General features: G+C 49.5%; 1 protein-coding gene across 1 annotated transcript in view; it reads left to right on the forward strand.

Moving 5' to 3' along the window:
- The window catches only part of ccser2a (coiled-coil serine-rich protein 2a), a 62,842-nt gene extending 51,991 nt beyond the window's left edge, over positions 1-10,851 (forward strand). The window contains exon 11 of the mRNA XM_061228702.1: positions 4,792-10,851. Coding sequence (XP_061084686.1) covers positions 4,792-5,199 — 408 coding nt within the window. The 3' untranslated portion in view covers positions 5,200-10,851. The remainder of the gene's footprint in view (positions 1-4,791) is intronic.
- Positions 10,852-12,498: the final 1,647 nt, after the last annotated feature.

Here is a 12,498-nt window from a genome sequence, read left to right on the forward strand (position 1 = left end):
TAATGCAATGCAGACTATAGTTGAGTTGGTAAGTGATTTCCTTTTTGATATGCGCCGTGCTGCTGAATTAAAGCCTAGAGCCATTTGCTTAATGATCAAAGCATTAGTTGATTCATTGGAGTGATTTTGTATGTTAGTTTGTACAGCCCTAGTATAATATCCAAGGCGTGAAATAACCCAAGGCCAGGAAGAGAAATTTCAAGAACAGCATTAGTGTTCGGTAGACTATCCAAAAAAGTTTGAGCAACACATTAATTTATGGTCGGAGGCCAGCTGAATTGGGTATCAGAAAGAGAGGGTGTTATAGAGTAATTAAAGACAGTTGATCAGCATCCATCCTAGATTCTTAAAAGAACAAGATACATGACTGCAAACAAGTTATACAAGCCATGAGCACCATTGACCTAGAGAGTGGGTGTATGTATACAAAAAAAAAAGAAGTGGACCCATAACTGAGCCTTGGGGCACTCCTAATGAGCAGATAGAGATAAGCTGTGAAAGCCCACGGCTGGAGTAGGTTTAGTAAGGTAAGAGGGTAAACAAGCGTAAAACAACTGCAAGGGATTTCACAAAATAGAACAAAGAATTGAGTGATCCACAGTATCAGAGACCGCAGGTTTATCCAGCTCAGTGAGTGGGTGTGTGCATTCTTGTGTAAGTGTGTGTGTGTGTGTGTGTGTGTGTGTGCGCGCGCGCACGCAGGAGAGTTGGCCCAGTACCCTCCTCCCTGACTCGGTGTGTCTGTGTGTCGCTGTGTTTCTGTGTGTCTGTGTGTGTGTGTGTCTGTGTTTGTGTGTCTGTGTGTCTGTGTGTGTGTGTGTGTGTGTGTGTGTGTCTCTTGGTGCGTCTGTCTCTGTTTGTGTATGTCTGCGTGCATATGTGTGTGTATGTGTGTGTGTCTGTCTCTCCGTGTGCGTCTGTGTGTGTGTATGTGTGTGTGTGTGTGTGTCTGTCTGTGTGTGTGTGTGTGTGTGTGTATGTTTGTGTGTGTGTCTGTCTGTTCTGTGTGTGTGTGTGTGTTTGTGTGTGTGTCTGTGTGTGTGTGTGTTTGTGTTTGTGCGTGCGTGTGTCTGTCTCTCGGTGCGTGCGTCTCTGTGTGTGACTGTATTTGTCCTTGTTTCTCTCCTTCTGCTTCCCCCATAATGCCCTTGGCAAGGAGTGGAACAACTAGTGCATTACTTCTGCGATAAAGCGTGGTACGGTACTCTTTTAGACTCTCTAACGTTCTCGCCCCCTCCCGCACGATGATGCATGTGCTGTCCACTGCCTGCTGCATGGCCTGTGTGTGTGTGTGTGTGTGTGTGTGTGTGTGTGTGTCACTGCCACTGCATGGGCAGTGTGCTTTGTGCTTTTTTTGCCTTCTGACACACACCTGAACCCGTTGCGGTCCTCTTGTGTTCAGGTACAGTGTGTCCTGTTCAGGTACAGTGTGTCGTGTCAAATGGCTTCTGTCGGTTCTTTCTTTCTTTTGAGCTGCTTTTTCTTCCACTTCTTTTCTTCAGTTGCTGACACCTTTACGACTGCAGCCCGGGTGTACTCTTCATCCTTTGTTTTTCTTGTTGCTCTTTATTGCATCTCTTCAGCACTCTCTGTCTTTCACTCTCTCCCTTTCACTCTCTCTCTCTCTGTGATTTACAGTGGATGCACACACACTGCTTGTAAGTGCAGTTCTACCCATCAAGAAAGGGAACGCCTTGTACTCCGGTTGAATCTCTGTGTTTACTTGCTCCGTGTCCTCGGTGCAGTGTTCTGCGTCCGTTCACACGACAAAAACTCCGCCGTCGCCTTGCTCATCCATTATATTCCGTCAATTTTACAGCTCGCTTTGCCATATGAATTTAATTTAAATTGAACCCCGGCTAAGCGTCTGCCTAAACACCAATTAAATTGGTAATGAACACTAACTGCGAGCTCTGTCTTTGGAAATTTCCAAACGCCGTAATGAAGGTGATCTCTGAAGAACTGAAGATAATTTCTCTGGCTGGATCGCAGCCGTCCCCGCTAAGCGCACGTCACACGGCGCTGAAAACGCGGATCGTTTTTCCAGCAGAAGGCAGAGTAAGACGTGGTTAGTGACCCACGGCGCGATGACTGTGTTTGTTCCGGCTCTTTTCGGGAGCTACGCGCTGAAGCTGGCCCGGTCCGCGGGAGAGCGGCTCATCTCTCCCCGGGGGGGGGGAGATATTGAGATATTCCCCGCAGATTCATCACGGCTCACCATCAAAGGAGTTTTTGTGGGTTTTTTTTTATCGTTTTGTCAGCATCACAGTTATTATTTATAATGCCGTGTGCATCATCCCGGTTGCTTTTGGATGTCGGTTGTGGTGAAGTTCTCCTGTGATGTAAATAGCGCGGTAGGAGAACAGGGAAAGGAGGAGCGCTTGGGCGTGGAGAGCGGAGAGGTGCTATTCGGTCGCCCTGTAGACCGTCCGCGTCATGAGGACACCCATGAGGGGGAGGGGCCGGGGGGCCGAGTGGCTGGAGACGCCCGCGGGCCGAGATGACCTCTCCTCTGAACCGCCGACTTCCGGAACCTTCCCCAGGTCTCCTCGGCGACCGTGGCCTCATTCCTCGAAAGCGGCATCAATTATTTACGAAAACCCATCAGGGCCCCGGCTCCCAGCCCCGGACCTCCTCGACCCCGCTCCAGTCTGCTCTCCTGGAAGACCCAGAGAGGAACCGCAGGGCACAGAAGCCCCGGCTCGGTCCCCCGCCTCCTCTCCCGAACTGTTGCTGGAAAGACCGGGCTCGTCGCAGGAGGTCGTTGCAGTTGCGGTGCTCGCCAGTAGGTGGAGCTGTGGGCCAGGGAAGCTCGAGCTTGTTCAGCAGCAGGTGGCTGTGCGTTGGGTTTAACCATACTTTTAACGTGTGCTCCCAGAATCCCCTGGGGTAGAGTTCGCCGTAACGCGCCCCTGTCTGTTTTCAAACTCAACATTCTGCTCGGTAACTGGGGCTCAAAGCCAATCAGAACGAAGATTTGACTGAATTGAAGACTGGGGCGAATGAGTAAACGGAAATGTCAACCTCTTTCATCCGTTATCTGGAGCTCTGAGCGTTCGGTCCAAACGGCAGTTTGGCGATAAAGCCGTCGTTCTTAATGAGCACTCCGTGACCTGTTCAGCTGACCTCTAATCACCCGAGGTACCACAACAGAACAGAACGCAGGGCCCAGCCTGGCTCTGCTCCACCGGCTGCTCTCCAGCAATACCCTCTCCGCTCCTACAGGGGGCACTACCCTACCTCCTCACAGATCCAGAGTCATCTGCTGGGAGTATTACCACTGAAGTGTCCCACATCAGCGCGACGGGCAGAACCCGGTCCCTGTGTGTCCCTGTGGACCGAACGGCTCTCCAGTCCCCCTGAACCCATCCATCAGGGGTGACCTTTCGGTAATTGGTCCGCGGTCTCAGGGGCTTGGCATGGACGGGTTCATCAAGTCGATGTCAACCCGCGGTGTCCTCTGCCCCTCAGTGAACTATGGTCGACTGGAGATTGTGCTGCCAGGACCCACCCCTTATGAGCTTCAAATCCCTGCCTTTCCTTCGGTAGCAGCACAGGCAGAGGAACTGCCACCCCTGCAGCACCGTGTGTTAGTGTTACTGAACACTGCTCTGTGTGTTAATGAAGTTACTGAACACTGCTGCTCTGTGTGTTAGTGAGGAGTTACTGAACACTGCTCTGTGTGTTAATGAAGTTACTGAACACTGCTGCTCTGTGTTAATGAGGAGTTACTGAACACTGTTCTGTGTGTTAATGAAGTTACTGAACACTGCTGCTCTGTGTGTTAGTGAGGAGTTACTGAACACTGATCTGTGTGATAATGAAGTTACTGAACACTGCTTCTCTGTGTGTTAGTGAGGAGTTACTGAACACTGATCTGTGTGATAATGAAGTTACTGAACACTGCTGCTCTGTGTGTTAGTGAGGAGTTACTTAACACTGTTCTGTGTGTTAATGAAGTTACTGAACACTGCTGCTCTGTGTTAATGAGGAGTTACTGAACACTGATCTGTGTGATAATGAAGTTACTGAACACTGCTGCTCTGTGTGTTAGTGAGGAGTTACTGAACACTGATCTATGTGATAATGAAGATGCAGTTCTCTGTCTTAATGAGGAGTGACAGAACACAGCAGCTGTGTGTGTTCATAAAGGAGTTACTGAACACTGTTCAGTTGTTTTGCTCTGTGTTAATTATTTACTCAACACTGCAAGTTTCTGTGGTAATGAGTTATTGAACATTGCAGTTCTGTGTGGTAGTGATGGCAGGTATGTGTTGAGTTTGTGAACACTGCTGATCTGTGTGTTAAGGAGGAGATCTGTGTTGATGGGTTACTTAACACGGCAGTTTTGTGTGTTAGTGAGGAGTTACTGGACATTGCAGCCGCATGTTAAGAAGAAGTTACTGAACACTTCAGCTCTGTGTTTTAATAATGTGTTACTGAACACTGCTCTGTGTGTTAAGGCAGAGTTATCAAACACTGCTCCTCTTTGTGTGAACGTGGAGATACTGAACACTGCAGCTCTGTGTGTTAATGAGCAACTGAGCATGGCTATTAGACTACACATAAAGGAAATTAATCTCTTGGAAATATATGTAATGAAGATAATGCGAGAGCATGCTATATATAGATATATAAACCATAAAAGGCCGTATATTCACAGTATGCTGCAGTGTCCATGTTGAATTCTGGGTAATGGTTGTGTATGTGGCTGACACGGTGCAGACCTGCAGGTGAGGATGTGAATGATGAGGGTCGTTGAGTAATTACTTTTTCTTTCTTCCACTTCAGCCTCAAATACTACAGCCTTCCAAGCACTGCCTCAGCGATCCCCACTCCCCGCAAAGACTAGCAAACTCAGCCCCGTCCGAGGACCGCTGTGAGCCCGCCCCCGTCGCCCGCGGCAACGCCCCGCCCCGCCGCCGGTCACGCCCCTCCCCCAGGCGCGACGCGTCCCCAGCCGTCCGGCCGGAAGCCCGGGAGCCGAACCCGCCGCACGGCGAACCTGGGGGCCCCGCTGGAGCCTCAGGGGCCCGGCTCTCCCTCCCCGCGCCCCACGGCGCTTCACCAGAGCGGGGCCCCCCCCCCCGCTGCCGCCCCGCCCCGTGTCCTGCGCACCCCCCGCCTGAACCGAAGGGCTCCTTTCCCCGCCCCGCCACCAGAGGGAGCCATAGCAGCCCAGGGCAGGCTGGAGGGTAGGGGTGAGCCTGGGCTTAGTGGCTCTGTCCCAGCGCCTAAAACTATGCCCCCTCCCTCCAGGGGCCTGCCCTGCTTCAGCCCCTCCCTGCCCAGAGCCCGATTCGGACACGCACCTCAGCTCACGCACGCAGAAGGGTCCGGAGAATCCCAGTGCAGCCTGCCCAGCACCAGAGGTTTAGTCGCGCAAACCTACTCCCGTCTTCCCACGCCAAAGATCCCCTGACACACAAACAGACATACACACGCACACACGCCCGCACACACGCACACACACACACACACACCCACACACCCACACGCACGCACGCACACACACACACACACACACACACACGCACACACACACACACACACACACACACACGCACACTATCAGGTGGGTTGCAGAAGCATGTGTGGTTACCGGACACAGCCAACCAGCAGCAGATGTGTGTATCTTTCAGGATAAATACAGTACGGTTTAACCCTTTTAAATACAGGTGAACTGTGTGGTTTAACCCTGTTTCAGTTTATATACACGTGAACAGTGTGGTTTCAACCCTGTTCATAGTGTAGTTTACATACATATTAACTGTGCCATTCAACACCGTTTCAGTTTAAATACAGCTGAGTAGTACAGTTTAACAGTGCTTTAGTTTAAATACAGCTAAGCAGTAAAGTTTAACACGGAGCTTTAGTTGAAATACATTTGAGCAGTGCAATTTAATCCGGCTTCAGTGTAAATCCCAGAATGCACTTAATTCACTTTACAGCCAGATCTTAGCCCTGTCAATCACCGGCTGCGTATCCTCCCTGTAGATGTCCGTTTGAGAAGCAACTCTAACCCTCCTGCAAACACAGGAACTGTAAGACGTTTCATTTACTCCAGAAGAGAAAGCTGGTTCTTTAACTCTTCCTGAGACCGACTGCTGTTTGGGAGAATTGACTGGATAGCGCTGTTGGTATCATGAGGGGATTTAAAGTGGTGATTTAAAGAGCTCTCAGCGAGACTTTTGATTTGCACACAAATGAGTCTTTAATCCAAGGCCGCGGAGAGAAAAGGCACTCCCCCCGGGCTCTGTCGCCGTACAGTCAGACCTGGCAGCCAGTCTCTGGCCCTGTTGTAATGTGTCCCACCTGGCAACCCAGCTGTTGGAGTCCTGACAAACACTACAGACTCCCCCCTGACAAGTGAGCGAGAGACTCTCTCCCTCCCTCGCTCAGCGGGCGGGACTTCCTGTTCCTCTGTGTTACGAGGCCAGATGCCCTATAAAACACACCTGCCCGCGGTGTAGGGTCAGTATTTCCCCCTCTCAACCCACCTTCATCCATCACACCTGATAAACAAGCTGTCAATAGTGAATAATACACTGACAGGTAGTGCAGATGATGTACCTCTACTCTCTCCTGTAGCCTTCCCCTTCTTTGCTCGGTAGAGTTTGTAAATAAGTTAACATTCAGAGTAAAAATATATGTCATTGTTAAAAATAATATGCCTAATGTAAAAAGATAAAACACTGTTAAATAGCTTGTTGGTTTTCAGCACAGCACGCAGTAAATACTGGAGAAACAGCATATCTGTTCTCCTGCGGGATCGTTTAAGATCTTTAAATCATCAATTTTCCCAGGGTGTGAACAACAGAGAACATTTATCTGCGACTTCAGATAAGTGGATACGGGCAAAGGCACAAAGTTGTACTGTAATGTAAAATAATTCTACCGCTCACTAGCATAGAAGCCCTAATTGGTATTGACATTATTCGGCTAATTAATTGTACTTGTACTGAATTGTACAGTGATCGGTAAAGTAATTTTTTTGCCCTCTTGAAAATGTGAAAACGTAATTTTGACTCTATTACAAACCGGGAAAAATGTCTGCTGCCTTCCTGCATCGTGTCATTTGCATCATGTCAGACAACAGCTGTCTGCTGATGCTGGTAAATATTTAGCTTTGGCGTGTAACTCCGTACCAGAAGTCAGCGGTTATTTCCGTGTATGGGTAATAGCAAGCGCGCGGGTATTCAGGCGCAAAATATTTTGAAAGTAATGCGTGTCAGAAGGTGTGAGAATTTGACACCCGTAGCAGTAAAATAATTGTGTAAAAGCCTGACATTTATCCTTTAAGGGGTGTCGGGTGGCAGCTCTCCCGGCTGACAGGCAGTGGTAGTGTTCCAGAGCTCTCCGTCACGGACGCGGGGCGTTGGGAGTCCCGGCACGTTTAGGGGTGATTTCGCTCTCTTTGATCCCCCTGTTTGAAGGCCGTGGCGGGGAGAGGCAGCAGCTCACGTCCCCCTCTCTCTCTCTCAGAACGGCGTCTGGAAGGCTCCCTCTCCCGTGTGGGCGTACGGCCTCCCTCGCCGTGCTTTAAAAGCCCTCGCTCGCCCCGGGTCAGCGACCCCCGCACACGTCCCCGTGCGCTCTGTGCTGTCTGCCTGTCGCTGTAGAACAACCTGCTGTGCAGTGCCTGCTGGGATACGTCTGTCCTCCAGGGGAGCGGGGAACTGGTTACTCACCTCTCCATGGTCTCTGCCTGTCACTCTAGAATAGCGTAGCGCTCTGTGTGGGGTCTGCTGGGATACGTCTGTCCTCCAGGGGAGCGGGGAACAGGTACTCCCTACTCGGTGGTCTATGCCTGTCACTCTAGAATAGCGTAGCGCTCTGTGTGTGGGGTCTGGTGTAGCCCTGCTGTGCAGTGCCTGTTGGGATACCTCTATCCTCCAGGAGAGCGGGGAACAGGTACCTGTCTGTCACTGTAGAATAGCAGGGCTCTGTGTGTGGGGGCTGCAGTAGCCCTGCTGTGCAGTACCTGCTGGGATACGTTTGTCCTCCGGGGAGCAGGGAACAGGTACCAGCCGTTCCTCCTCTCTGGCTGCCACCCGCACCTCCTCGTCAGTGAAGAGCTCTCAAACGCGATTAACCGCCACCGGCGTCTCGGCCCCGCCCTAAACCCCTCTCGGCTCCGCCTCCCGCCCGAGGCACTTCCTCTAGAAGCTTCCGGGGCCGGCCGGCGAACGCGTACAGCCCTGCGCGCGCACGCGCTAACTCGCTAACTCCCGCCGTTCACACAGACTGTGCTGTTTAACAGAGTCCGCTTCTGGGACTCGTTACGAGGAGCAATTAGGCGAGGGGGATGAAGGAGCACCCCACGCCTCCTTCGGGGACCGCGCCTCACCGCGTCTCCTAAAGCCCGCTTTTAAGGAGGGAGGGGGAGGGCCCCACGGGAGCCCGGACTCCGCCCCGCGTCTCCAGCACTTTTCCCGCAAACCGCTCTTCCCTCTCGCCCGGGATCTGCTTCCCCCCGTTTGAAGTCGTGAAGTTTGTTTTTAAAGTTGCTGAAGTTATTATACCAGGCGTAAAAATTTGCAAGTGAAGAGGAACTTTATGTTGCGGCTCATCGGGGCCTCCTCAGCGGCCAGGGCGAGGGTTTGAAGCCCCTGATTTAACCGGGTCTTTACGGGCCGGTCCATCCCAGTTAACCGGAACAGGTCGAGATCCTGCTGGAAATACGGCCTGGATTTACCGGGCCTAAGTCCATTTTATTTGTATTCGTTATTTTTACCAAGGAGCGGAGAGGAGGGGCGAACGGCACGCCTGAACCCCCAAACGGCAGGCACAGGAGGTGAAAACGGCTACCCCGTGGGGAGAAGAGCCCTCAACCTCAGCCAGGGTGACCCATTATTTCCCCACATTTCAAGTGAAGCAAATTTTATTTTATTTTTTTATTTAAATTATATATTTATTATACTATCTTGCTCTATAATGGAGTTAGACTTTCGTGAGACGCATGTATTATTTTTCTGAATCTTCAGTCCGATTTATAGCTTGTTTCCTGATGTCAGGCCACTTATTGTGGTGTAAAGCACTAAAAAGAATGAATTAAAAATGACAATCAGATCTGACCGATGCCATTTTCAAAATGGTGGTGTGAGACCGGTGTTGGGTAGTCATCCTGTGAGCTGGTGACTGTGGACACGTGCAGTGTGTGTTCACACGTGTGTGTGTGTTTGTGTGTGTGATTTCTAATGGCAGGAAAGCTAGTTTTGCACGTGTGGGTTCTCATCAATGGTGCTCCTCGTATTTGAATGAGAGGCAGCTCTTTGCACATTTTTAGATGGTGTTACAGGATTGTTTCGTAACCCGAGTGAGGAAGACATGTATATGAGTGATAAAATGTTTCTGTGAAGTGACAGCGTGATTTGAAATGAATGCAGGCAGAGGGTTTTAATCCTTTAGTTATCCAGTTGAGGTCCATTGAGAACAAGAATGTTCCTCTTTTACAAAGACGCCCTGGGAGAAATGCCAGAGAGAACATTTGCAAGTGGGAGAGCGGGAGAGAGAGAGAGATACAGAGAGATGGAGAGAGAGTGAGAGTGAGAGAGAGTGAGAGTGAGAGATACAGAGAGATGGAGAGAGAGTGAGTGAGAGAGAGATACAGAGAGATGGAGTGAGAGTGAGTGAGAGAGAGATACAGAGAGAGAGAGAGAGAGAGAGAGAGAGAGAGACAGAGACAGAGACAGAGAGAGAGAGAGGTAAAGCCCCTGGAGCAGATTCTTAGGGTTTAGGGCCCTGCTCAAGGGTCCAATGTCAGGGTTCTTTGTTTTGTATTCAGTTTTTATTCAGAGTTTTTCATTTGGGGACCCAGTTTCTTCTCTCCAGATGAAGAGATCTCTCTTCAGCATCCCTATGTGCCAAAGGGGCTCGAACCAGCAACTCTGCACCTGTCAGTCAAGCAGCCTTTCGCTAGGCTACCCTGCCGCCCACGGATAGGGCGAGGACAGGGAGGTGGGCGGGGCTTTCAGGCTGCACTTTTAAATCCTTGTCCTGGACATCCACTCTGTATGCTGTCTTATTCAAGCTCAGTTTTTTGTTTTATCTTTCTTTTTTATTAATAGATATTTAATCATGATACAGATTGGTCATCCATTGACAGTTACTGTTGTAAAGTTACAGTTTGTGTGAGACTGGTTGGAAGGGTGTTTGTGGTATTAGAAAGAGGTATTTTTATAACACAATTTTCTCATCTTGGGCTCCGTAAATAATATATTATTATTGAAAAAACGTTTTGATTCGTGAGATTATTAATTGTTCCAGTTTTAGGGACGGATTCTAACAGAAATATCTCAGGTAAACCTTTAGCAGCTGCAGGTACCATGCATAATCACACTTTTTATCCAACAGTTTTTGTTCCAATTGACTGCTCTGGTAAATTTTAACTGTCGAGCTCATCATGTAAAGAAATAGTAATTGCCGGATCTATATAATTAAAAAGTGTCTGAAATGGTGTGCGATATTAAGATTCATACATTATAGGCACACTGCAGTATCTGTATGCAAGGAAGGATCTATACTGGATTCACACCATATCAAGGCAGTTTATGTATTTAAAACAGTAAATGGTGCCATTTGGCAGTAAAAGGAAGAAATATAAGTAAGTAAATGCCGTTTAAATGTATATTACGCTGTTTAATATAAAAATATATTTAGTCAAATGTTTTATGCATAATTTATGGAAATAGATTATATTGTAAATGTAATTTACATTTATAGTATATCATTAAAAAAAATTATAATCCTCCAAGTTTTAATACTGTACTCGTGTTAAAATCCCAGACTCAGTGTTAAGAGTTGAAGTTTGTTTCAAACTTAGTGTTCACGGGGAGGGGGCAGGTCTGTACTGGGAAGGGGTGGGTCTGTACTGGAAGGGGCTGGTCTGTACTGGGAGGGGCTGATTTGTACTGAGAGGGGCAGGTCTGTACTGGAAGGGGCAGGTCTGTACTGGGAAGGGGTGGGTCTGTACTGGAAGGGGCAGGTCTGTACTGGGAAGGGGTGGGTCTGTACTGGAAGGGGCTGGTTTGTACTGGGAGGGTCTGGTTTGTACTGAGAGGGGTGGGTCTGTACTGGAAGGGGCAGGTCTGTACTGGAAGGGGCTGGTCTGTACTGGGAGGGGCGGACGCCGGGAGCTGGAGGGCAGCTGTAGATTAAGCGGGGGGCTCTGCTGAGGAGACGGCCAAACTGTCCTGTCATCCACACCCTGCAGGGGGCGCTCATACGCCTGCTGACAGGCGCAGACAAGAGATCAATGAGCTCAGTGTGGGTTTACACATCCCGCTGTGTGTGTGTGTGTGTGTGTGTGTGGGTGTGTGTGTGTGTGCGCTTGTGTGTGTGTGTGTGTGTGCGCTTGTGTGTGTGTGTGTGTGTGTGTGTGCGCTTGTGTGTGTGTGTGTGTGTGTGCGCTTGTGTGTATGTGTGCGCTTGTGTGTGTGTGCATGTGTGAATATGTGTGTGTGTGTGTGTGTGTGTGTGTGTGTGTCCGTGCGCTTCCATCAGAAAGTGGCATCTGACAGCCCCTGACTGTAGCAGAGAGACACTCCATCATGTGAATGAATGTGTGGCCTCTCCCTGTCCAGTCCCAGTGTGAGCCCCACGCCTCCCCCTCACCTCCCCCTCACCTCCCCCGCCACGCGTGAAGGCTTCCTGCCTCCCGTCTGAACTGGAAGGAGAGCAGCCAAACTGTCCGGTTACAGCGGCACCTGAAGCAGCAGGTGGCCCCATCATGCAACGCTCCTTTCTGTTTCTCCTTCTGACCCCGCCCTCAAACCTGTCAATCACAGTGCAGCTGGGGGCCGTGTGCCCCTGTGATTGGCCGACAGAAATGTGCCAAAGCTTCCGCAGCAGTCTTACAGAGTCAGCCGTCGAATACATTCATTATCAGCGTGCAGTTTATTAAAATGGACTTTATGTTTTAAGGTTTGAAGAGTGACACGTTAGCTAACTACACGTTAGCGTAGCGCTGGGTTATGACACTGTGTTCGGTTTCCACAATGCTTAGCGTCAGTGTTGTTGAGTCTTCAGGCTCTACACGCGCAAGTGGGGCTAACAGGGTTCATGACTCACACCTCACTGTCAGATTCACACACTTACAACATGGAACCTTCCACATACAGACAGGTTATACATGCTTTAGCAGCTTAGCATAACGCCCCCCCCCCCACCCCCACCCCCCCCCGCTGACCAGATACTGCATTAGGGAATGCATTATTTCTCCTGTTCATCTCAACCTTAACACAAGATCCTGCTGCAGTCTCATGTATCTTTCTATTGTATAATTTGTGCAATATTGTAAGAATTGAGGATATACTGTTATATAATTATTGATGTCTACACTGTACGTGTAACAACTATTGCAAAATTGTATATATAAAAAAAACAAAATGAACTAAAGAAGGATTTAATCAGAGATGCACTTTACATGTGAAGGAGAAGGCGGTAGGCTGTGGTTTGATCTGGGGTTTGATTTGCCTGTTGGTCTGGCTCTGTTTG

The sequence above is a fragment of the Conger conger genome, chromosome 18, assembly GCF_963514075.1.
Source record: "Conger conger chromosome 18, fConCon1.1, whole genome shotgun sequence".
In the NCBI taxonomy this organism is placed as follows: Eukaryota; Metazoa; Chordata; class Actinopteri; order Anguilliformes; family Congridae; genus Conger; species Conger conger.